At 35.5% G+C, this 26,769-nt stretch overlaps 3 protein-coding genes across 3 annotated transcripts; 1 reads left to right on the top strand and 2 right to left on the bottom strand.

Moving 5' to 3' along the window:
* Nucleotides 1-244: 244 nt before the first annotated feature.
* On the top strand, nt 245-6,162 carry LOC126702540 (LRR receptor-like serine/threonine-protein kinase FEI 2). Its single transcript, XM_050401261.1, has 13 exons — nt 245-531; nt 791-926; nt 1,029-1,100; nt 1,234-1,305; nt 1,452-1,523; nt 1,706-1,777; nt 1,887-1,958; nt 3,014-3,120; nt 3,263-3,436; nt 3,525-3,857; nt 4,648-4,902; nt 5,539-5,672; nt 5,767-6,162. Exons 1-13 carry the CDS (start codon nt 444-446, stop codon nt 5,989-5,991), a joined length of 1,812 nt encoding a protein of 603 aa, XP_050257218.1. The 5' UTR covers nt 245-443; the 3' UTR covers nt 5,992-6,162.
* Nucleotides 6,163-7,810: 1,648 nt separating this feature from the next.
* On the bottom strand, nt 7,811-8,590 carry LOC126704204 ((+)-cis,trans-nepetalactol synthase NEPS1-like). The gene has a single exon (XM_050403226.1). It carries the CDS (start codon nt 8,588-8,590, stop codon nt 7,811-7,813), a length of 780 nt encoding a protein of 259 aa, XP_050259183.1.
* Nucleotides 8,591-12,121: 3,531 nt separating this feature from the next.
* Nucleotides 12,122-12,907, bottom strand: LOC126704203 ((+)-cis,trans-nepetalactol synthase NEPS1-like; the record flags this gene model as incomplete). The annotated part of the gene is made up of 1 exon (XM_050403225.1): nt 12,122-12,907. A coding segment is annotated over one exon (786 nt), but the record flags the coding sequence as incomplete, so codon positions are not given.
* Nucleotides 12,908-26,769: the final 13,862 nt, after the last annotated feature.

Below are 26,769 nucleotides of genomic sequence, written 5' to 3'. Positions count from 1 at the left end.
TTTGTTTTTTTCACTGGTTCAGAATATTAACATGGACACGCGTTCTTCAAACTAAGCGAGTTTAGCACTCTATCTAGACGAGAGAATAGAGTTTTAGATGTAAAAGTACAATTTTTTTTGAATTTCCCATTGGAAACGGCTACTACTTCTTTCTGCACAACTTTCTATGCCAAACTTTAAAAAGTCTGTCTTTCACTCTGCTCAAAGTATTGTAAAAAAGTACTACAATCTCTCTCTCTCTTCATGCTTCAAATATTAATTATTAGTTTTAACTAATTTATAAGATATTCAAATGGGAAATCCTTAACCATCATCACAGCTCGAACTTCCTTTCTACTCTACCCAACACTAGTATCATTACGGTGTAGACTGTCTCTCTCATTCACTGTCTTCATAGAGTGCAGCAAGTGAACTATACTCAGAAAACACATTTGGAAGGAGGAATGGAGATGGGTGTGTTGGTTTGTGTCTTTTCTCTGGTTTATGCAGCTACCCTTTTGAGCCCTTGTTCTCTGGCTCTCACCCAAGATGGTAAGCCCCATTAAGTTTCATCATCCATTTTTCTTTCTTTTTGGAGCTAACTGTTTGGTTACTGAGAAAATGGTGATGAAGAACTATTTAAAAAAAATACTTTGTTTTTTAAAGTTCTATGAATCTTTTTGTTTCCTAAATATTCCACTCAACTAAGTGAAAGCAGTTAAGTTTTTGTTTTCATGTTTTTTGTAAGCTTCTATTAGCAACAAAATGAAGCTTAAAGTAACAACCTTTCTGCTTAATCTTTATGTTCCAGGGCTAACATTATTGGAAATGAAAAGCACTTTGAATGACAGTAGAAACCTCCTCAGTAATTGGCAATCTTCTGATGAGAGTCCCTGCCAATGGACTGGTATCACTTGTCATCCCCAAGACCAACAAGTCAGCTCTATGTATGTCTGACCCTTTTCTTCAATCTTTCACTTCTGCTTCTATGCTGTTTACTTTGAAGTTTAAATCTTTTTCTTACATTTTATTTCTTGGTTTTTTTTCAGAAACCTACCTTATATGCAACTAGGAGGGATTATATCTCCCAGCATTGGTAAACTGAGTAGATTGGAGAGACTGTAAGTTCAATACCCAACAACTTTTCCTTCAACTGAGTTCCTCCATCAAATTTTTCACGTTAAAATATCGAAGAAATGTGCTCCTTCATTTAATTTGCTTTTATACTTTTTGATTTTTCTGATTGTGAACCAGGGCACTTCACCAGAACAGCTTACATGGAATTATTCCTAATGAAATCACCAATTGTACTGAGCTCAGAGCCGTGTAAGTAGACCTGGACCTTGGTTTCCTAATTTCCATTTTTTTTAATATGTTATTTATATATTTTTGAATAATTATATGGCCCCCGCCCCCTTCACTTTTGCATTTTGTATTATTGATGCATACAAATGAAATTACTGCAACAATAGGTACTTGAGGGCGAATTATCTCCAAGGAGGCATACCAGCGGATATTGGAAATCTTTCTTATCTCACTATATTGTAAGATCTTTGACGCTAAATTGTACTTGATGTTGTTCAAGTTCTATTTACTAGAGTGCTTAAACATGAATGTACTGTTGTTAGTCTCACTCAGTTATCTATATGTCACTAGATGTATTTATCATTGAGGTATGCAATTTTAAACTCTGGATTAGTTTATAACACCACAAAATTAAATATAGGGATTTATCAAGCAATTCGTTAAAGGGTGCTATACCTTCAACTATTGGCCGTCTAACACATTTGCGCTTCCTGTAAGTTCAATCAGTTATGGCTATGCTGCTTAATCATTTTCTTTTTATTTTATGTTGTACGAAAATTCGATATTTTCATGATAGTCTGTATCATTGTAATTTGTCTCAGGAACCTGTCCACCAATTTTTTCTCAGGCGAGATACCAGATTTTGGAGCTCTAAGCACATTTGGGAACAAGTCGTGAGTTACTCTTTACATCACCAAATTCTTAGGTCTATGATCATTTGAATATAATGCATACCAATACCAATGCTTGAAAGTGTAAACCTCTGTTTGAAACTTTAGCAAGGAAATTTGCAACATAGTGGATTATCATTTGGTCATTGGGTTTCAGATAAGGAGGGAAGTGCCACATTAGTTAGAGTAGGGCTTTGGCATTGTTAAAGGTATTACTCTATTATGTAAACTAATTTAGTGTAAAGCTTTCTTAGGGTCATTGTAAACATCAACATATACTTGTGGATGTAGGCTGTCAGGCAAAATTGCATAATTCTCCATGCTTTCTCTCTCTCTTGCTTCTACATTTACAATATTTATCTATTTGTTGGGTATACACATGTGAGTGAAGTCTCACATTGATTAATAATAAGAATAATAAGAAGAGGGAGTGGTTAATATAATATAGTTGGGTCAACGAACAAGTCCTCCTAGTTCCCTCTTGCCTATGGGCTTTTCCTTCGCTAGCGCATCATCTATGGACTTCTCATTTTTCATCCATTTGAATCACGTGTCAACTCCGCATGCTCATCCATGAGAACCCGATTCATACTTCCATGTCCATGGGAACCTCCTCATTGTGATCTAGCACCATTGGCAATATTCCTTGTGCATTTTTCTAGGATGGTTTGTGTGGCCCTTTTAGGCTTGCACTGTCCTTGCTCCAATTGCGAAAGGGACCTTGAACACCTTGCCACCTTGCTGCACACCACTATGGACTTTGATACCACTTGTTGGGGAGAGAATACCTTGGGGAGCCTCTAATTGAGTTGTTAGTATTACATATAGAGACACGACTTAACCCAAAAGCCTACCAAGTGATTAGCTTACTAAAGTAATCACTAGCTTTGCACTAATTGTCAGCATCTTTCCCCCCCATCCCCCTAACACCACCAATATACTTCTATGCAGTAATGACATAATTGTAAACACCCTCTATACTATAGCTTGCCTTTTTGATGTATTTGTTTTATGTTCCATCCCATGCATTTTTTAAAAACTGCCATGTTTATGCATAGGTTTATTGGCAATCTTGACCTTTGTGGCCGGCAAGTGCATAGGCCATGTCGAACATCAATGGGATTCCCTGTTGTGCTACCACATGCTGAAAGTGAAGAAGCTGCAGGCAAGTTTTGATCATGATTTCATGGATTAGTCAGTTGATGAGTTGTCCATCTAGATCTGGTCTATAGCTCTGTAAATCACTTTGATTATATTGCAACTAGATATGTGCATAAGGTAATCCTGGTTTATTTATTTTGGAGCAGTCCCTGGTAAGCGATCCTCTCATTACATCAAAGGAGTGTTGATTGGCGCAATGTCTACAACGGGTGTTGCACTTGTTGTTGTCCTTGCTTTGCTCTGGGTTTGGTTACAATCAAAGAAGGAAAGAGCTGCTAGGAAATACACAGAAGTCAAAAAGCAAGTTGACAAAGACGCAAGTGAGCTGGATGTTTCCTCAAATCTAAGCATTTCATTTTTTTTTTTTTTTGTTTTTTTTGGTGAAGGTAACCATTGAATAATGAACAGGCACAAAGCTTATTACTTTCCATGGTGACCTGCCATACCCATCATGTGAGATCATAGAAAAGCTGGAATGTCTTAATGAAGAGGATGTTGTGGGGTCGGGTGGATTTGGTACTGTATACAGGATGGTTATGAATGATTGTGGAACATTTGCTGTTAAAAGGATTGATCGGAGTCGTGAAGGATCAGATCAAGTATTTGAGAGGGAGTTAGAGATCTTGGGTAGCATCAAGCACATAAATCTAGTAAACCTGCGAGGTTACTGCAGACTCCCAGCTTCAAAGCTTCTTATCTATGATTATTTGGCTATGGGCAGTTTAGATGGTTTCTTGCATGGTATGCTTCACAGTTTTGAATTTTGTGGTTCTTATTTACATGCTGAAACATGGATTGTGTGGCCATGAAAAAAAAATCAATGTGTGAACAGAATGATAGAAATAAACTCTCATGTTGGTGGTATATGTGTGTCTGTGTTTTTAATTTCAAACTCTTGGAACAATTATTTATAATCTCTATTAATATTTCCAAATAAAGATAAAAGAAAGCTATGTAAAAAATAAGTAAATAACTAGCCAGTAAGGAAATTTTGCTGCCCAAAATCCCTGTCAAAGGTTCTCACATGAGTGGGGCCCACTCTTTGTGATAGGGCTCGCTGTATACAGTGGGTACAAGATACTTTCACTATAGTGCTGTCCCTTTATTGTTCTACTTATATTTAATTATTATATACATGGTGGGGCCCACTCGTTGTGAGAGGGCTTGCTGTATACAGTGGGGTACAAGATACTTTCACCTGAAGTGCTGTCCCTTTATTGTTCTACTTATATTTAATTATTGTATACATGGTGGGGCCCACTCGTTGTGAGAGGGCTTGCTATATACCGTGGGTACAAGATACTTTCACCTAAAGTGCTGTCCCTTTCTTGTTCTACTTATATTTAATTATTCTTTGGTGTCTGAACTTTAGTTTCATTTTCTTTTTCTATTTGGTGTATTCAGTAAATTACAATATTTTGCTAGTTATGGATCTAAGTTAAAATGTCTATCTAAAATTTAGCAGTTAAAATTTGAAGTGTAATGCAAATTTGATTTCTATCCTTTTTTTTTTTTTTTGGTTCTTCCTTAGAACATGGGCCTGAAGAGCAGTTATTGAACTGGAGTGCTCGTTTGAGAATAGCTCTTGGTTCAGCCAGGGGTCTGGCATACTTGCATCATGACTGCTCTCCAAAGATTGTGCATCGTGACATAAAGTCCAGCAACATTCTCCTTGATGAAAACTTGGAGCCTCGTGTCTCAGACTTTGGTCTTGCCAAGCTTTTGGTTGATGAGGATGCCCATATCACAACCGTGGTTGCTGGCACTTTTGGCTATTTAGCACCAGGTGCGTATTTTGAATCTTCCCATTTATTTTGCTTCTCTTTAATTGTAGAATATCGGAATATTGATTGAATAGATCATGAGAGGTTGGGAGTCGGTACTTCTTTTAGGGTGGGCTTGGGTTTACACTTTTAAGGCCTTCATCTACTCCTCTCATTCGCCTTAATTACTTAGTGAAATAATGAAAAAGAAAAACCTTTAAACGATCCACTTGTGGGCTTTTGTCCCACATTGTTAAAGGAGTGAACGTTGGCTTTATAAGTGCCTAAACTACCTTGGGTGTTATTTGGGGAGTGCTTGGGTTTTACACTTACAAGTCATAACCCATTCAAGGATCTGAACAATCCAAGGTACTTAATTGTATAATTGTATCCCAGACCAGTCTGGCAACACAAAACTGTTGTAATATTTTGGTAAGCTTAGGTTGGCGATATGAGGGATAATGGGTACTTGCTAGTGTATTGGGCAATGGAGAGGAAATCTATTGTTCATGGGACTGCCTAAAAGAATAAGTGGTCCAAACCAACAGCAAATATAACAAAATGATGCTATGTTAGTTTTCTTCACACATTGCAGTTTACTCTATTTGATAATGGGTATTTTTGACTAACTTATTCATTGCTAATATTTACTATCATAGAGTATTTGCAAAGTGGGAGAGCCACAGAGAAGTCAGATGTATATAGCTTTGGAGTTCTCTTGCTAGAGCTTGTAACTGGGAAGAGACCTACTGATCCGTCTTTTGTGAAAAGAGGCTTAAATGTTGTTGGTTGGGTATGCTCTTCAAAAATTTTGTTCCTTCATTCTCTCCTTTCTTGTCTCCAGATTATGCAATGATTGTTAGGTTCTTATAACTTATCACTTACAGATGAATACACTGTTGAGAGAAAACCGACTGGAAGATGTAGTGGATAAAAGGTGCAAAGATGCAGATATTGAAACTGTAGAAGCAGTTCTAGAAATAGCTGCCAGATGCACGGATGCGATCCCAGATGATCGACCATCAATGAACCAGGTAGTGCAGTTGCTAGAGCAAGAGGTCATGTCACCATGCCCAAGTGATTTTTACGAGTCCCAGTCAGATTATTGTTAATGACGATGCATATGTAGCAGTCAGCATGTCGTGAGTGCTAAATCTAAAGCCATAAATTTGGCCAGAATGTAATGTTATTAAGCATGTTTTGTGAGTGATTTGCCCCTATCTGTGGGGCCTGTATATTGTATTCTCGCCAGTGAATGGATGTCATTATCTGATTTTGTATGATTTTATTTCTATCTCCTCCCCCCCACCCCCACCAAAAAAAAAAAAAAAAAAAAAAAAAAGATTATATAACTTCACATTGCTATCCCCCAAAAATTTATAGCTGGACACTCCTATCTTGACACGTAGTAACTTGTCAAGAGCCTTATCACGCAGTGAAACTGTGTCCTCTCTGTTGTGAGGAGAATTTACCTTTCAAATCTCCAATCCTCCATTGTTGTAGTTGAGTTATAATCAAAATTCTTGTTTGGTTCCACTAAATTCTGTATGAGAAATCTAAAAGCTAATACATACAGAAAAAAAAAAAAATTAGTGTTTTTATTTATAGTTGGGAATGGGAGAAGGGCAAGCAAGTCTCTAGAATGGTCTCAGTCAGAGTACGCAAGTTGGATTTCAATTGGAGAGAGGGTAGTTCCATTTTCGATTCCCTGCACTTTTTGTAAGGGAAGCCTTAGTTTTCAATCGTTAAGATGAAAACTCTTTGATATTGAACACTTAATGTCTTTATTAAAACATTAGGAAGTGTTAATTAATTGAGTTACAAAGTTTTTGATAAAAAAAAAAGGTGTTGTTTGGATTGTGAGTTTGTGGCACTAATAAAATTGTGGGGTAAATTGACACAATTAAAGTGTTCTTTTTGAATGATTATTTTTTATCATCAAACTAATATATTATTTAGTTTTTGGTATAACCCGAGATTGAAACTCAAATATTTTATTTGACAATAATAAACCTTGCTTGTGATCTTATTGTAACCTACTGTCATTTTGGTTTGTAAGGTTTCAAATTTGTTTTTTTTTTTTTTGATAGGAGGTTTCAAATTTGTTGAGTTTTTGTATACAAATTTTATAAATTGGTCGCTGTTCATTATTCATTGAAACAGCTATTATAACTCCAACAACACGCTTAAAAAAACAAAATCTAACACCATGCCACTTTTTTTGTTTTGCTTTTGTCCCTTAATTTTTTATACTAAAAATTTTTTGCCAATAAACACTCAAATTTGCTTTTTTGTCATCAGACTCTCTTCTCTCAACTTTTGATTGGAATTATAACTTTTAACTTTTGTCATAATTTTTTCCACAATTTGCTTAAATGGCAAGTTGAGGGTGATAGAGTAAATGTGGTGGATTGGGTCTATATCTATACCATTTGCAACTTGTTTCGTAGATAAGTTATGGCAAAAATTGTAGTTCTAACATTATTCATTGTGATTATTTTCTCATCCACAACCATGCCATGAACACATAATTAGTTTTTGATATAGGCGAAGATTAAATCTTAGATATCTTATTCAACCATTAATGACTTAGATCTATATTGTTTCAAAAGGCCAAGTATAATATTTCACATAATGCACGATACCAAGGAGTTGATATGGTGCGACAGAATGTAAACACAAACACCGTTTGTGAAACAAACAATCAATGCCCAATCTTTTAATCACTTCAACAATCTAAAGTGACTATTTTGTTTCATTTCATTTCCCTCCTATTTTCAAAGCATTTTTACGCATGATCACATATAGAGAACACTTCATTATTATTAGAGACTTAAAACATAGTTCCCCAAGTTATTATTTCATACTTGCATCTTCAACTCCAGTTTATTCTGCAAGAACAATTTGGCCATGATTCTAATGGATTATTAGCTAAACACCAGGCTTATACCCACCATCCACCGCCAAACTATGGCCAGTGATGAACTCGGAATCCTCAGAAGCAAGAAACACCACAGCGTCAGCCACATTTTTGGGCCTGAAAGCCCCACCTTTCAAGTATTGATTCGACTCTACCACCTTATCCTCTTCCTCATTTTCATACCCGAACAAATCCTTCAACAATGGTGTTCCAATTGGCCCTGGTGAAACACAATTCACGCGTATCCCATACGCCCCCAGCTTCAAGCTCGCGCACCTCACCAACCCCAGCACCGCGTGCTTCGACATAATGTAGTCCACAAAATTCTCGGAACTAACGCTCGCCGCTATGCTCGCCGTGCAAACTATGCTCCCCCTCACGTGCCCTTCCACCATGGCCTTCGCCGCGTGCTTCACACACGCCGCCATTCCACGAGCGTTCACCGCCATGAGCTTGTCGTAAGCCGACAGGTCCATGTCCAGCACGGTCTGATCGCACGTGAGGGTCGTTCTCCCTATGCCCGTGTTGCTGAACATGATGTCGAGGCTTCCGTGCGCTTTCACCGTGGAGTCTACTAAGTTCTTGACTTGTTCCTCGTCGCTGACATCGCAGTGTATGTAGGTGCAGATGTTGGAGCCGATTGATGCGGCCACTCTTTGGCCCTTCTCGTCTTGGACGTCGGCGATTACAATGGCTCGTGCGCCATGAGTGGCAAATTGGTGTGCCGTGGCCTCACCTATGCCGCTTGCTCCTCCAGTGATTATGGCCACCTTGCCTTGGAGCTTATTCATTTTGTTTTGTTTCACTTAGGAGAGTGAAGACAATACCTTTTTAATTTTCGCAAATTAATATGAATATAAGATAAAATTTATATTAGATACAGTCATAAGAAAGGCCAATAAAATATTATTTTAATCCTTATATTTCGAGATCAGGATTAATTTGCTCCATACATTTTTGCTAGCAATGAAGCGAATATGTTTAATTAACTAAAATTGGTATAGTCTATTTTGTAATAACTCGTGTGAAAAATTTATCAAAGAGTTTGAAATTAAATCCAAATCCTATGTCATACCCTACTTGTAAATGGCCGAGATGATCGATAAGTTAAGAATCTCAACTGAAAGTTCAGTTAGTAAGAGTAGCTTTTTAATATTTAAAATTTTTATCTTCTTAGAATGGATAACTCAAACTTGTATCGATCTAGATTCTTTGAAATCAAATTTGAATTTGTTAGATTTCTAGGTAGGAACAAGGGCGGTTCCACACACAAATCAGCGTGATCCTGTCACCACCTTGACTTACCAAAAACAAATTATACCTACAAATATATATATAATACATTTATATTTAAATTAGCATTTATTTATGTTAAAAAAATATTGACCACCTTGAGTTGATAATCTCAAGAATTCGGATTCAATAAAAATAAGAATAATGCTAGGAACACAATAAAATGTGACAACAATTTGACAACATTCTGAAATTAAAATGCCAACTCACACATGGGCCATTTTTAATCTCTAATTTGATTTTTTTTAATGCTAATACAAGAATTGTTGCGGCATTTTGTTGTGTCTCTAGCATTACTTACAAATAAAATCTTAACCCTCCAACCATAATCCTTAAGCCCTTAAACAAAAACATAAATAAAATTTCAAATAAAAATAAAAATGGAGAAGTGATACGTCTACAACATTTTCACAACAAATCATAAGTGGTAAGTTATTCTTGATTCTAATTTGAATCGATCACTTAAATTACATTTTTGCCCACTCGTAACAATAATAACCTGCTATTTAAGATTTGTTGTGAAAGTGTTATGAAAATATTGTGGACATAACATTTCTCATAAAAATAAGCCCAAATAACATAAAAAGTTAGCCCAAAAAGCAACAAGATTAGACAAACAAAAACAAATGACCAAAATATTCTATAAAAGCTCATTCAAAAACAAAAATAAAAACTCCTAATTATTCAAATTTGTAACTCGTTCAACTCATTTTATAAAAATAATAGAATAATCCCTAATTTAATTTTCCTAAAAAGTGGTACCAAGAGAGAGATTGTGGCTATGAGTTCACATTGGTGACTCTGGAAGCGTACTCCTTAGTGGCTTGGCTTGTAGTCACAACATGTATCATTCGTTGCTCTCTCTCTCTCTCACTTTCTCCATTATTATTTTTTCTATTGTTATTTTCGAGCTCTTTCTCACATTATTACTCTCATCTCGGTATTTTTAGTTGTCACCTAATTTTTCATCACTCTCTTTTTGCTTTTTAATTTTGTTTATAGAAAGAAATTGTAAAATTTCATATATTTGATTTTTTTTTTTTGTGATGTTGATATATTCAAATTCTCTTTTTATTAGATTCTATATAATTTATGTTTCTTAATAACCATCTTAGAACAATTAAAAATATTCACTTTGTTGTTTTATCTTCAATTTTAGACCCTCATATGATTTGTTAAAAAATGGATTGATTGAGTTTGCATGGGTCGAGTTGAGGGGTTTTATCAACCTAAGCCAACCCACAGGAGTCTAGCCTAACCCAAGCCAACCCACATGGATCAGGTTGGACATATATATATATTTTTTATTACTATTATTAATATTAAATTAATAATTAGAGAAACACCACTACAAATAATAGCAAAATTTTAATCAAATAATACTGAGCATAACATCAAATCAACACAAAATATATGAGGAGAACATAAGGTTTAGGTTTTATTTAGGAAGATGGGTAAAAAAGTAAATAATAAAATTATATAATATTGTAAGGACCAAAGTATCTTGAGGCCCAGGCCCACTTAGAATACTAGCTGGATTAGTTCAACCGTGGCCCAAAACAAAGAATTTGTAAGAGAGGGAACAAGACAACCAAAGGGGGGCTTCGCCCGAGGACAAAAATAAGGAAGAACAGGCTGTTTTTTTTTCTTAGATAGGTGAACCAATTTCCCTTTCTATGCTAGTCCGAGGAGGCCAAAATTACATAGAAATTATCACTATTCACTCCTTTTCCTCTAAATGTTCTTCTTTGTCTCTTGATTCTTGTCTCCAGATCCCTTTCTCTGTGCACATTCCTTTCCTTATATACTCCTCCCTTCATCACATCTCAACCATCCATCCTCACCTAACCTCCCTCCTCTCATGACATTTGTCGCTTTTTATGTCTAAAGAAAGTGGTGGAAGGAGTCTGCTTTGCTATGACTTACACTGTTCAGATCACTTCCTTATCAATGCAGTTGATAAAACTATTGCACACCATTTAATGTGAAGGCAACAAGCTATTCCAATCTAGAAATTTCCCTTATGACCACTGATTCTCTCTCTTCAGATTCTTGTTCCTACTTGGAATGCCTCAGAGTACTTTGACTCATCTCTTCCTCTCTTTAGGCGGCTTTCCTCCTCGGGTCCGTGGACTGAGAGATCCCCACAGTTACATTGCAATTCTACAGATCCACCCTCGGTCCTTGAGCACCCACAAATATATTTTTAAATTATATCAAATATAGGTAGATCAGGTCGAATTAGGCATATATAATGCTTCAAATAACATAGAATGCCAATGAGTTAATATGATGTGAAAGAGTGTAAACACCATTAGTCAAACAATAAATTCTTTTAAGTTTTAATCACTTTAGCAATTTAGAGTAAATATTTTATTCCATTTGAACACCGGTACTTCATTGATCATGCCTCTTCATTCTTACCTTTATGATTCCCCCTATTTTTAAAGTGTCTACGTATGATCACATAGGGAAAAAGTTATTTCAAAATTGCGACTTCAACTATTATAAACGATTAAAAAAAAAAACAAAAAAACAAAAAAAAAAAAAGAAGAAGAAAAAAAACACAATTACAAACAAGTCCATGAACAAGAGAAGGTATACCTGCATATAGGATATATGCTTCTCCTTTCTCACAATTGGTGGGTCCCACTATTTAGTGAGACCCATTAGTTATGAGAGAGAGGAAACATTAACCTAGTGCAAGGTAGCTTTTTCCCATGAACAATTGGGCTGATCTTTAAATTACTTCAACAATCTATAGTGAATATTTTATTTCATTTCATTTCAACCCGTGCTTCATTGATCATACCTCTTAATTCTTGCCTTTATGATTCCCTCCTATTTTCAAAGCGTTTTTACGCATGATCACACAAAGAAAAGACTTTATTATTATTAGAGACTTAACAAAATAGTTCCCCCTAATAAAAAAAAATTCCCCAAATTATTATTTCATAATTGCATCTTCAACTACGGTTTATTCTGCAAGAACAATTGGCCCATGATTCAAATGGATTATTAGCCAAACTCTAAGTCTTACAACCACCATCCACCGCCAAATTATGGCCAGTGATGAACTCAGAATCCTCAGAAGCAAGAAACACAACAGCATCAGCCACATTTTTGGGCCTCAAAACCTCACCTTTCAAGTACTGATTTGACCCTACCACCTTATCCTCTTCCTCATTTTCATACCCGAACATATCCTTCAACAATGGCGTCCCAACGGCCCCTGGTGAGACACAATTTACGCGTATCCCATACGCCCCAAGCTTCAAGCTCGCGCACCTCACCAACCCCAGCACCGCGTGCTTCGATATAATGTAGTCCACGAACTTCTCGCTACCAACGCTCGCTGCCACGCTCGCCGTACAAACTATGCTCCCCCTCACGTGCCCTTCCACCATTGCATTCCCCGCGTGCTTCACACACGCCGCCATCCCACGCACGTTCACCGCCATGAGCTTGTCGTAAGCCGACAGGTCCATGTCCAACGCGGTCTGATCACAGGTGTGGGTCGCTCTCCCTATGCCCGCGTTGCTGAACATGATGTCAAGGAATCCGTATGATTTCACCGTGAACTCTACTAAGTTCTTGACCTGTTCCTCGTCTCTGACATCACAGTGTACGTAGGTGCAGATGTTGGAGCCGACTTCTACCGCTACTTTTTGGCCCTTCTCATCTTGGACGTCTGCGATTACAATGGCTTGAGCGCCGTGAGCAGCGAAGTGGTGTGCTGTGACCTCGCCCAGGCCGCTTGCGCCTCCAGTGATTATGGCCACCTTGCCTTGGAGCTTTTTCATTTTGTTTTGTTTTAGTTAGGAGAGTGAAGACAATACCTTCTTAATATTCGCAAATTATTATGAGTAATTGATAAAATTTATTTTAGATACAATTATTATAAAGGTCAACAACGAAGTACTATTTTGTTCATAAAAAAACAAAGTAAGATAAATTACAAAGTTGATTCCTATACTTTACATCATATTGCAATTTAGTTTAAAACATTTCAATTATGTCAATTTAATCCTTAACTTTTTCAATACCGTGTCAATTTAGTTATTATTATTATTGGATGAAAAAGTCTGATATGTCAAATTGAATAATAAAAAATTACTCTTTATCATACCACATCAACTGCTAATTGTATCACCATTCACCACATCAAATTATTAAAAATAAAACCCAAATTAAAATTTAAACACTTGAAATCAGTATCATTTGACTAAAATCCCTAACACACTCTCTCTCTCTCTCTCATTAAGAAGTCCTTTGGGTTGGTTTTGGGTTTAATAGACCTGAAGGTTTTTAAGATTTGTTAAGGTTCTTTCTCAATTCAATGTTTTTTCTTGTAGAACTAGAATTGAGAGCAACTAAGTTTCTATTTATGAAAGAAACTAATTTACAAAGATCCAGTCGTTATTGGTGAAGAAATCACAGCCTTTTCATGGTTATGTTTTGGCTTTCCGTTCTCTTTGTTCTAATACCTATTTCTTATTCATTATTTTTCAAATTAAAGGCTCTTCCCTAATTCTATACAAAAACATACTCGAAATTTAACGAGGAGCCATGAGGTGTGGAAATTTTATTGGGATCTGTTTCTTTGAGCAAAAAATTCAAACTTTTGAGGTTTTTGCTCCTATTGTCCTTTTTCACTTGCTCTTATCTTGCTATTTTTCAATTTAGAAGCCCTTATGGGGAAAAAAACCTAGATGAAATTTTATAAAAAGAACCATGGGATTACCAATAATATCAATCTTTTACGGTTTTTTTGCCTCTGTTTTCCTTTTTCTCTTGCTCTTTTCTTGTTGATTTTTTTCCAATTTAGAGGCTCTTATCCCAACTGAGCAATACATGAAACAAACCTAGAAACACAAAAATTAAGAAGTCCTTTGTGCTTCGATTTGGGTTTTAGATGTGTAGTTTTTTAAGTAGATCATGGTGGCTAGCAATTATAAGTAGTTTTAGATGTGTTTGGCAGCCAAGAAACTTAAAGAAAAATTATATATATATATATATATATATTGCAAGTTGATTTTTTTTGGGGTAAAGAGATGGAGATGATATTGACTAGGACAAATGAGAGAGAAATATATTTTAGTGAGATGATACTGTGTGCATATTTTAATTTGGATTTTTTTATTATAAAATAATCTAATGTGGTGATATAGTTGGCAGTTGATGTGGCAAGGAAAATAATTTTTTATTTTTTCGGTTGACATGTCATTTTTTCCATCAAAGAGATAACGGCATGGACCAAATTGACACGACACTAAAAATGTTAGGGACCAAATTGTCACAATTGAAAAGTGAGGGATCAAATTGAGATATGCTATAAAGGACAGAGACCAATTTTGTAATTTACCCAACAAAGTACTATTTTGATCCTTATATTTTGGAATTACAATCAATTTGCTCCTTACATTTTTAATAGCAATCAAGCAAATATGGCTGACTAACTGAAAATAGAGAAATTATTAGGTATACCAGGTGAATAGTTGACGTGGTCCTCCTTGACCTCCTAACCAATTAATAAAATATTGTTATTTATGCAAATGTGACATCACTTGGTAATTTTTTATTTTTTATTTCTTGTACTGATTAGGAAGTTCACTCAGACATTTATATATATAATAATAGGTAAAGTTAAGAGAAAATCCAATTAGATTTCAAATTAGAATTCAATTAGAGTTTAATTTTGTGTCACGTGTCCCAACTAATCTAAATTTTTTAATTTTTGTGCCAAGTGAGTTAATTTAATATAAAAATTGGATTTCAATTTAAGTTTAATTTTGTGACATGTGTCCCATCTAGTCTAAGTTTTTTATTTTTTTGTGGTAAATAAGTTAATTTAGTGTAAAAACACGAGGAATACAATATAAGTAAACCATAAAAAAACATAATTTTTGAATGATTTTATATTTATGAGCTTTTTTTTTTTTTTTTTTTTTTTTGTAGAACTAAAAACAATTCAAGTTTATAAGTCACGTGTCCCAACAATTCAAGTTTATATGTGTGTGTGTGTGTGTGTGTGTGTGTGTGTGTGTATATATAGATATATATATTAATAGGTTAAACTAAGAAAAAATTCAATTAGATTTCAAATTGGAATTTAATTAGAGTCTAATTTTGCACCATGTGTCCCATCCAATCAAAATTTTTAAATTTTGTGTCAAGTTAGTTAAGTTAGTGTAAAAATTGGATTTCAATTAAAACTTAATTTTACGTTACATGTCCCATTTAATTGAATTTTTTTAAATTTTTGTGCTAAATGAGTTAATTTAGTGTAGAAAACAAGGAGTCTAATATAAATAAATCATAAAAAATATAATCATATATTTAACACTATATATAAAATTAGAGGAAGAGAGAGTTTGAATGATTTTATATTTAAGAGCCATTTTTTTTTATAACTAAAAACAATTCAAATTTTATAAGTCTTTTTATACATATATTAATAGGTAAAAATTAGAGAAAATCCAATTAGATTCTAAAATTGAAGTCTAATTTTGCACCATGTGTCCTAAAACATTTATATTTAGAGAGAGTCTTATTTCTTAATTGTGGAAACAAATGGAATCATATCATAAATATCCATTCAAGTGAGTTATTGTGTATAAAAATCAAAGACTCTAAAATTAATGAACATAAAAATATTTGAAAAATAGACAATTTACATTTTCTGCCTAATAACATTCTTACAAGACTTTTTAAAGAGTTAAAAAAAAAAAAAAACTATAAGAATTACAATAATAATATTTAAATTATATATGTAAGAATTATACTATGTATCTTTTAAGTATATCCATGCATATGCATGAGATTACAAGCTAGTTTACATAAATGACTGGTTGAGAGGACCAAGTTAGTAGTTCTCTTAATGGACCTAATAATTTCTCCTGAAAATGGCCTAGCTAGTCAATGTTATAATAACTTATGTGAAAAATTTATTAAACAGTTTGAATTAAATCCAAATCCTATGTCATACCCGACTTGTAACTTTTTATCTCAGCCATACAGAAGGTATCGATATGGATTCATTGATATATATCAAGTTTGAAATTGCTACATCTCTAGGTCGGAGCAAAGGCGGCTGCACATAAACACATATGATTGCAAAAATAAATTATACGACACAATTATATTTAAATTAGCATGTTTTGTTTGTCCTAAAAAAATATTGACCACCTTGAGTTGATAATTTCAAAATTTTGAATTCAAAAAAAATAAGAATATTTTTAGGGACACAATAAAATGTTACAACAATTTCACAACATTCCAAAATTAGAATGCCAACTCATACAAGGGCCTTTTTTAATCTCTAATTGATGTAAGAATTGTTGCGATATTTTTGTTATGTCTCTAACATTACTCACAAAAATAATCTTAGCCCTCCAAACATGATCCTTAAGTTCTTAAACAAAAATATAAATAAAAGTTCAAATAACAATAAAAATTAGCCCAAATAACATAAAAAGTTAGCCTAAAAAATATCAAGATTAGACCAAACAAAAACAAATGAACAAAATATTCAACAAAAAGCTCATTCAAAAACAAAAAATAAAAACCCCTAATCATTCAGATTCGTAACTCGTTCAACCCATTCTATAAAAATAATTAAATAATCTCTAATTTCATTTTCCTAAAAAATGGTAGCAAGAGGAATATTGTGTCTGTAAGTTGCCGATGATGCTGGGAGCTCTACTCCTCAGTGGCTTGGCTTGTAATTGCAACATGTATAACTCGTTGCTCTCTCTTATTTTCTAAATTTTTCTTTTCTCTATCACTATTTTCGAGCTCTTTTGCAATTTATTACTCTCATCTCAGTATTATCAGTTCTCACTAAATTTCTCATCAGTCGCTTTTTGCTTTTAAATTTTGTTTGGAGAAAGAAATTAAAACTTCATGTATTTGTATTTTTTTTGGGTGATTTTTATATATTCGAATTTATTTATTTATTTATTTAATTGTGTATAATTCAAGTTTCTTAATAACCACCCTTCTCACTTAATTTTTATTTTATTTTATAGATTTAGAAATTAAAACTTCATGTATTTGTATTGTTTTTTTTTTTTGGTGATTTTGATATATTCAAATTTATTTATTTACTAGAATTATGCCCGTGCGATGCACGACTTAATTAAGAATAATGTGTAGACTGATGAAATCTATTATTAATTTAATTAAAATGAAATAATAAAAATAAAGTAATCTTTTACCCTGGGTTATATAATGAATGCATATTGTGTATGTAGGGTCTCGATTTACAGTCCAAGCCCAAAACGTATGGGATATTGGCCCAATGAGCCCAATACAATACATTTGTAGAGAGTGGATCGAAAAACTAGACTCTAATGAGTTGAACAACGGCTAGTACTGAATTGAATGACAATTAAACACAAAATAAGAGATTTTGATATCAATAGACTTTCAGTCCGAGAAGGTCACACTTGTATATATTGATCACAATTGAATACAAAGATAATTTAGATTGCTACAGTCTTGTTTCTCTATTTTTCCGATCCCTTTTTCATGGAGGGTCTCTCACATTATATAGCTCATTGTGGAACATCTTGATTTTACATTTGTTGATCATCTGAGCCTCTACTTGAGTACCTGTCCCATCAGATACCCTCTTTGGGCTTTTGTGAGTTGTGGTAGCCATAGTAACACAATTCAGAGGTCTTCTCCATATAAATGCGGCAAAAAAAGTAGCTGCAATGCATTTAATGCGGTAGCAACAACTTTCCCCTAGATATTTTTAGGCTTCCTTCCTTCTTGTATGTTCATGAGGCATGTTCCTATCATTGTAGCTTCTTGGAGGGTCATTCTAATTGATGGAATACATATTTGAGCTGCACACGCCACATTTGAGGAGTAATTCCTCCTCGGACTACCTTCTATTCGTTCCTTACTCATGAGACTTTAAATTGGGACCCTAAATGACTATTTGCCCCTTCTCGGACCATTCAGCATCCTCGGATAAAAGCCGAAGGCCCAACATATTATTCTGGGCCTTTATCCCTACAGTGTATAACTAAGGATTTTATATAATAATAAAAATATCAAATATAAGTCTAGTAATGGAAGATGATAGATGACTATATAAATCTTTTTCTTTTCTTTTCTTGATGAATGCTTATTGTGTAAGACTAAGATTTTTATATAATAATAATAATAAAAAAATCAAATATAAGTCTAGTAATGGAAGATGATAAATAACTATATAACTCCTTTTTTTTTTTTTCTCTGAGGGAAAAAAAAAAGTGTCCAGGGAGTTTGCATAATATATATTAAGCTTTAAAGCTTAAGTTCCTCTCACCATTGCATATATAAATGCAAAAACCTTGAATTCAATAATTATAAACAATCCAAAAATAATAATTGAAAGCATATTTAGGTGGTAACCTTAATTCAATAGTAAAAAACAATCCAAATTACTAAACTTTAAAAAATGAAAGTGGAGAAACTCACATGATAATTTAATTTTTGTCTTTGAAAGATGGGGAGGAGACACCAAAACTTGGGCGAGTTTCACCCTACAAAGGAAAAAAGAGGGTTTATATACTCGTAAAAACTTCAATATTTTTTTAATTAAAAAACTAAAAGTTAAAACCTTGGCAATAAGTTTGCATTGATAATTGAAAATAACTTTCAAGATATGATGAGAATTGAGAAGTAAATAACTTCATTATCATTGAGATATGATGAGAATTGAGAAGTAAAAAATGTTATAATAATTAAACAAAAACCTATTCAATATGATTATAATAAATAAAAAAGTCACTGTATACAAATATATACCTTTGTAGGTGCTGTATATAGAAGAATGGAAGACTAAACCAAGAAACCATACAGTAGGTTGGAGAATGAAAAAACACCTAATAACTATGTATAAATATGTACTCCACCTAAAAGGAAACCAAGTAAAAATCAAATACCCTGAACTTCTTGAAGTCTATGACAATATAGAGTTTTTAAGAAACCAAATTGCAAAAAATTTTAGATTTTTTTTTTTTTTTGAGGAAAAGGTAAGTGAGTTTTATTGGATTAATTCAGAATGGAATACATCTTCCAAATCAATGGGTAGCTCTTCTACCTAAACATCAGTATCTGCAGTTAGAACTACTCTTCTAGCTAGCGCATGGGCTATATTATTACCCTCCCTACGAGTGTGTACAAAACAACTACTAATTAGAGAAGAACTAAGACATCGAATCTCATCTATAATATAACGGAGCAGAGTGTGGCATGCTTCTGTCGAGTTTATGCATGGCTGTAATTATCCTTAGGCAGTCTCCCTCAAATATCATCTGGGACAGACACAACTCCCTAGCCAGTGACACGGCTTAGCTCGCCACTAGAGTTTCAGCGTGCTCTATTGATTGGGGCAGCGAGATCCTTTGGCTTAAGGCTCCTATCACAGCGCCAGTATAGTCCCTAACCACCACTCCAAGCCCAGCATAGTTTCATTGCTCAAATAATGCCGCGTCAAAATTTGCTTTGTAAACACCCACTAGTGGTGGGGACCAGCCGACCCAAGTTGACAGTGCAACTAGACTAGGGACCTATTTATGGAAGTAAAAAAAACTCCACTACCATATTCTTTGCTCTCTTGTGGATCTCATGGAAGGGCCACATTGGCTGTTGCTGGTGAAGTCTATTCCATCGTTGCCATAAACTCCATGCAGTAGTGGTGAAGACAGCCACGTTGAAGACAAACCCTTGCTCCAAAACTGCCTCAAAGAGATCCAAGAAGGATCTAAAGACCTTCTGATACAGTTTGGCAAAGCAAAAGCTCGATTTCCAAATAGCCTTTGCATGGTCGCATAACCATAGCACATGTAAAATCGATTCCTATTGCTCTTCACAAAGTGAACAGGTCTCGTCCACAGGGATTTGTCGATGTGCCAGGTTTTGCTTTGTAGGTAGTGAATCTTTGACAGCTCTCCAAATGAAGCGCTTGACTTTTTAGGGAGTTCCAATCTTCCAAATTCTTTTCCACACATTCCTAGCCACTCCACCAGAGGAAGAAGGAGATGAGTTAATAACCTCAGTTGCAAGCATATGATAAGCTGTTTTAACCGAGTAGATACCATCAATCGACAAAGGCCACAAAGACAGTCCGCTTGGCTCAACTTGCTTACATCGATCCTCCTTATTACATCCACTTCCCAAGGATAGAAAGAGTGCTCTAGCGGCTCGATATTCCACTACGTAGTGTTAGGATAAAAAAGATCAGAGACTTTATCTAAACTTGCATCCAGCTTTGGCAAAACTATCTTACCTCTTCCAGGTTTAGGAAGCCATTTATGCTCCCAAATACTAATGGAGCACCCATCCCCAATCCTCCAAACAGCTCCCTTTAGAATCACCTCTCTAGATTGTAAAATGCTTCTCCACGCATAAGACCCTTTCGAAGAGATAGGGGCCTCCAAAATGCTTCCCTTCGGAAAATATTTAGCACTTAGGACTTTGTACAATAAGGTATCCCTTTTATGGTGCAATCGCCAAACCTGCTTTGCAAGCATTGCCTTATTAAAATTTTGGATATCACGAAAGCCCATACCACCCATTGATTTGGAGGAACACAAAGTACACCATTTCACCCAATGAATCTTCTTTGTCTCCCCTTACCCCCACCAAAACTTCCTGATCATTGCCTCAATATCTTTACATAGACTTACCAGAAGCTTAAAAACACTCATTGAGTATGCCGAAATTGATTGGATGATGGCCTTTATCATAACCTCCTCACCGCCTTGTGAGAGAAACTTTTCTTTCCATCCTTGCATTTTAGACCAAATGCGTTCTTTAATTTGGGTAAAGCATGTCTTTTTGTTCCTTCCTACAAAAGAAGGTAGTCCCAAATACTTTTCATAATGCTGAATTGCTGGAAAGCCTAGAGACTCCTTAATTGCTTCTTGGATAGCATCACCTGTGTTTTTGCTGAAGAAAAGAGTAGTCTTTTCCTTATTCACCACATAGCTTGACACCGCTTCATAGGTGGCTAGGAGTTCTTTTATTTTCTCACACTCCTCCAAGGTGGACCTACAAAATAAGAGGTAGTCATCTACAGAAAAGAGATGGGTGAGCTTCGGACCTCTTCTACAGATTGAGAAACCATGAATATCCCCATTATCTGCAGCCTTTCTGAGTATAGAATTTAGACCTTTTGCACAAAAAGGAAAAAGATAAGGAGACAAAGGGTTCCCTTGTCTAATTCCTTGAGTTGGTGAGATTATTCCTTGTGGCTCCTCATTCACCAAAATGGAATAGGATACAGTAGTGATGCACTCCATAATCAACGACACCCAAGATCTGTGAAAGCCTATCTTCAACATAATTTTCTCCAAAAAAACCCATTCCACCCTGTCATACGCCTTAGTCATGTCAAGTTTTAGAGCCATGAAACCTGTTTTTCCTGTACAACTTGTTTTCATATGACGCAATGATTCAAAAGCAATCAAAATGTTGTCAGTAATGAACCTCTCAGCAATGAAAGCACTTTGTGTTTCTGAGATGATGTTATTTAGCAAAGGTTTTAACCTATTGGCAATAACTTTACTGACAATTTTGTAATTCACATTGCATAAGTTTATTGGTCTAAATTCTGACACTTTTTTCGGATTTTTTACTTTTGGGATCAAAGCAATAAAAGTATGATTAATTGACTTTAAAATAGATCCAGAATTAAGACAAGATAAAACAACTTGACTAATATCCATACCCACATCAGACCAATAAGTCTGATAAAAGAGTAGAGGCATACCATCTGGTCCAGGGGCTTTTAAAGGAGCCATTTCTTTTATTGCATACTGCACTTCTTCTCCTGTGTACGGGGCTATAAGCTTGGCATTCATCTCCCACATAACCACCTCCTGGACACCTTCTAAAATGCTCTCTAAATTATGCAGGTTGGATGTTGTGAATAAGCCAGCATAGAAGTCAACAAACATCTTAGAAATCACTCCCTCCTCTGTCTGCCAAACTCCACCATTGTTCCTAAGTCCTTTGATAAAATTCCTTCGTTTCCTTTGTGTGGCTGTTCCATGGAAGAACTTGGTGTTCCTATTTCCACTCTTGATCCATTGAACTCTAGACCTTTGGTGCCACATCTATTCTTCTCTATCATATAACTTGTTAAGCTCTGCCTTCAGTGTTACCACTTCCTGATAGTTCCCATCTCTCACCGAATTAGCTTCTACCTGCCACAATAGTTCCTTTGTTTCCTTTATCTGTTTTTTCACATTACCAAAGTGATGCCGACTCCACTTTTTCAGCTTCTTCTTGCAGCGTTTGAGCTTCACAGCAGCTATATGCGGAGGAGTACATTCTGCTTGAGTTGTCCATGCTCTAGCCATTGTGTTGCTGCACCCCGGGTTTGCCGTCCACATCGCTTCGAACCTAAACGGTTTGTGCTTCCATTTTTTACTCTCCCCATTAGGATTAAGGGAAAGTAGCAAAGGTCTGTGGTCAAACGTGAAGCAATGGAGATGTACAACTTTGCCTGTGGGAAACCGATCTAACAATTCATAGTTGGCCACGCCTCTGTCCAACCGCTCCTAAACCAACTCACCCTTCCATTTGCCATGCCAAGTAAAGTCCGGTCCTGAGTATCCTAAATCAATGAAACCACATTCGTCTAGCACCTCACGAAAAGATTGCATGAGATTATGGGACTGTGGCACCCCTCCACTCTTATCACCCACCTCTAGCAGTTTGTTAAAATCGCCGAAAACACACCACAGTAGTTTTGGTTTTGAGCATAGCATTCGTAACATATTCCACCCTTCACTTCATCTAGAAGTCTAAGGTTCCCCATAGAATCCCATCAAGCGCCATGCATTCTCTGTGCCCCCATGCACAATGGCGTCAATGTGGTAGTTTGAAAAACTATCAACCCATACTACATCTTCATCCCTCCATAACATAGCCAAACCGCCCCCTTTTCCACAACTAGGAACTATAAAACACCCATCAAAATTTAACTAACAACGAACCCATTCCATATGTTCTCGATCCGACCATGTCTTTGACAAAAACACGATTGCGGGACCTTTCGCTTGCACTAACTCTACAAGCTTACTAACTGCTCAGCGGTTCCCAAACTCTCGGTAGTTCCATGCTAAAAGATTCATTGGTGTCGACGGGGCTGGGAACCAGCCTCCACCGTTGTCATTATGTTTTCTTTAGCCACCTTCTTCTTACTCACCTTAAGCTTACTGTCTTCATCTTCCTCGTCTCTGTGGGTTCTCTTTGTTAACAAAGATAGACTCTATACTTTGGACTCATTAATAGCTCTATCTCTGCGAACCTAGCCCCTGGCTTTTATTTTTCCTTCATCTTGGGCTGAGTCCATGTTTAAGTTCAAGACCACTGACTTAAGCCCACTTATATTCTGCTACCTTGACTGCCCTGAACATTCCTCTAAAGTGTTAACTCCCTGTGCTTCCTTCATTCCCTCAACATGTTCAAATTTCTTCAACTCGTAATCAATGTCTGCTAATTGCTCCTGAAAATCCGCTATCTGCACTTCTTTGACCAAACTTGAAACCTCTGAGCTATTCAAATTTGTTTCCATATCTGTAGGGTTCTCTTTAATACCATCTGGATATTTTGGGTAGGCCTTAATGATAGGGAGGTCACCCATCAGAATGCCATCGGATTCCACTCCCCATCGCTTAAACACATCTTCTTCATCAACTAAGATCGTCCCCTGTTCCGTATCATCAACTCCGTCTTTCCTCGGTACCGATTCCATCCCCTTGTTATCTCCATTTAGATCTCCACCCTTACTGCATTCATCATCCTCTATCCCCGCCACTTGGATCACTGTTTGCTGAGACAGGTTTGGTGTTGAAGCACGTAGCCACACCCCAAACTGTTGATCCCTCCCTCTCAGAGTACCTCTACTTTTTTTCCCACAATGGACATTCTCTATCATTATGCGTTAGCTTATTGCACCAGTAGCATATATTAGGTAGCCTTTCATACTTGAAGCTAACCCATTCTTCCTTGCCATTAGCCATTGAAATCTTACGACCTTGGCAAAGGGGCTTGGACGTATTCATTGCAACCCTAAGCCATATGAAGTTAAACGCATTCCCACACCCCTCCTCGGACGCTTTTGAATCCACACTTCCAGCTATTGAGACAATCTCCTTCGCTACTGCCAATGAAAAGCTTTGTAAGGGTAAGTCATGAATCTGTACCTAGAAGCGAGTCATACTGAAATCCAACTCTCTAATGTCTTCATTCATGTCCATCCTTTTCAAGGCCACCAAATGTTTGTCGAACGTCCAGGGCTCCCCCAGTAGGACCCTATCGATATATGATGCCTTAGGAAAAACAAACAAAACCATGTGGTCCCCCATATCCCTAATTTTGAACCCATTTCTAGTCTTCCATAACAAGGTGAAAGTCTTTGCGATGGCCTCCATGTTCAGAACTTGCATGGTATAAAATTTCGCTGCCAACAAGAACTCCCCTAATCCTTGTTCCTCTCGGACTACAAACTCACTCCCCTGCAAAAAAATTTTAGATAACAACAAAAGATTAAATATTACACTTGATATATATCCCCATATGCTACATATCATTATGCGTGCTATTCAAATTCATTAATTAACGTGGTTTCAAAAAAAAAAAAAAACTCATTAATTTATGTAGGACTCTAATTCTATCGTTTAAACTTTTTTTTATGGGACGCTCAAAAATTTTATAAGAAAAAAAAAACCCAATTTTATATCATATGTATCAAACTTTTCTTCTACATGTCAAAGGTAGTGTTTAAAGTTTATATATATATATATATATATATACATGTCAAAGGTAGTGTTTAAAGTTTATATATATATATATATATATATATTTATATATATATTAAAAGAAAGCTGAAGTAGCCGTGTGTCTATCTAAATTGTTTTTTTTTTTTTTTTCCCTTAAGAGAAGTGTATTTCTATTCAAAGAAGAGATTGATATAATATTATTAAATTATTAAGTTTTGTGTTCATCAAAATCTTTCCTCCTTTTTAGCATTATGTGTCCAATACTGTTGGTTTACTGTAGTAGTGGTACACTCATGGTCGCTTCAAGGGCTTATAAATCATGAGTGGGGCGCATCTCTTGCCGATGTGGGACTAGGGTGTCATAGGGTCAAAGCACCCCAAAAATCCCAAACCCCACACTTGGTACTGAGAACAAAACCTTGCGGGCTTGGCTCCCCAAAGAGGACAAACAGCTTGCGGGGCGTGGAACAAAATCCTCTCCCACAGAAAATATTGACTATATATTTTGTTGTTTTATTATGTTTGGATTCAAAAATTAATTTCTTAGTTAATTAGACATGAAAGCTCAATTTCTTATATAATTTATAAACAATCAAACTAACATTATAAAAAAAAAAAATCAATTGAAAATCTGTAACAATTCTCTAAATTGGATTAAACTTAAGGAAATCAACTTAAACAAATACACAAAAAATATATTCAATTTGATGGGGAAAAAAAAGTAGAATCAACAAATACGTACTTGTAAAGTTGTATGTAAAAGAAGAGAATAATAGAGATTGTAGGTAGAAGAAGAGAAGAATAGCACAAAAGAACCGTATGATGGGTATTAATTATGAATTATGTGATATATATATATACACACACATACTTCACATTGAAGAATTTTATATGAACAAAAAGTCTAAAACTAATATTAATTGAATAGAATTTTATAAACTAAAATTCTAAACATTACCTTCTCAAAAAAAAAAAAAAAAAAAAAAAAAAAATCTAAACACTACGTTGCCCTAACACCCACTCCTAAGCCAACACAATATCATGTGCTTGTCATGGTAATTTCTTTTATTCTAGCAAAATTGATATTATTGATGCCATGTGAAATTTGATTACATGATGGAACTATTCACATGATTAAGATTTGTCCAATTTGTTTTAAAATTCTAAACACTACATTGCAACCTTAGACAAAAAAAACTAAAGAAAATAACAAATTAAGCACGATTTTTAGACCCTCTTATGATGTGCTAAAAAACGGATTGACTCGTTTAAAGCACTTATCTCCATTATGTGATTATTTCCTCCCCAAAAGAAAAAAAAATGTCGTATTTGTTTGTGGGCCCACCAACTTATTTAGATTTGGGCGGGGAAACTAAATTATTGTTTCAATTTGGCATGTATAATGAAAGTTCAAAAACGTGTACAAAACACCTTTGAACGTTTAGACCCCCAAAATATAACTTAACCAAAACAAGCAATATGTCAAACAAATAGTGTGTGGAAACTTAACACATGCTATAATACGAAATTGGTTAAAGAACTATCTAAGCCATAACAAAATAAAACCACAGTAGATAATAAAAAGACAAAGATAGAGAGGAAGGAAGATGCAAACACAAAGACAACACGCGATGTGTTATCGAAGAGGAAACCGAAGTCTTCGGCGAAAAACCTCTCCGCCGCCCTCCAAGCGGTAAACAATCCACTAGAAAATACAGTTGGGATACAAAGACAGCAATAGACCCTCCAAGCCTAATCTACCCAGTGCACCTAAGCCCTCCAAGCTTCTTGCTCCAACGAGGTTGCGCCGAACCTTTTTCTTTTCTAGCTTCCCGGATTCCGCTACTAGACCGTAGCATCAACCAATGAAGATTGGTTCCTTCCTA

Source organism: Quercus robur, chromosome 10, assembly GCF_932294415.1.
Source record: "Quercus robur chromosome 10, dhQueRobu3.1, whole genome shotgun sequence".
In the NCBI taxonomy this organism is placed as follows: domain Eukaryota; kingdom Viridiplantae; phylum Streptophyta; class Magnoliopsida; order Fagales; family Fagaceae; genus Quercus; species Quercus robur.
Note: the sequence above shows the minus strand (reverse complement) of the source record. Positions and strands in the feature narration are given on the sequence as shown.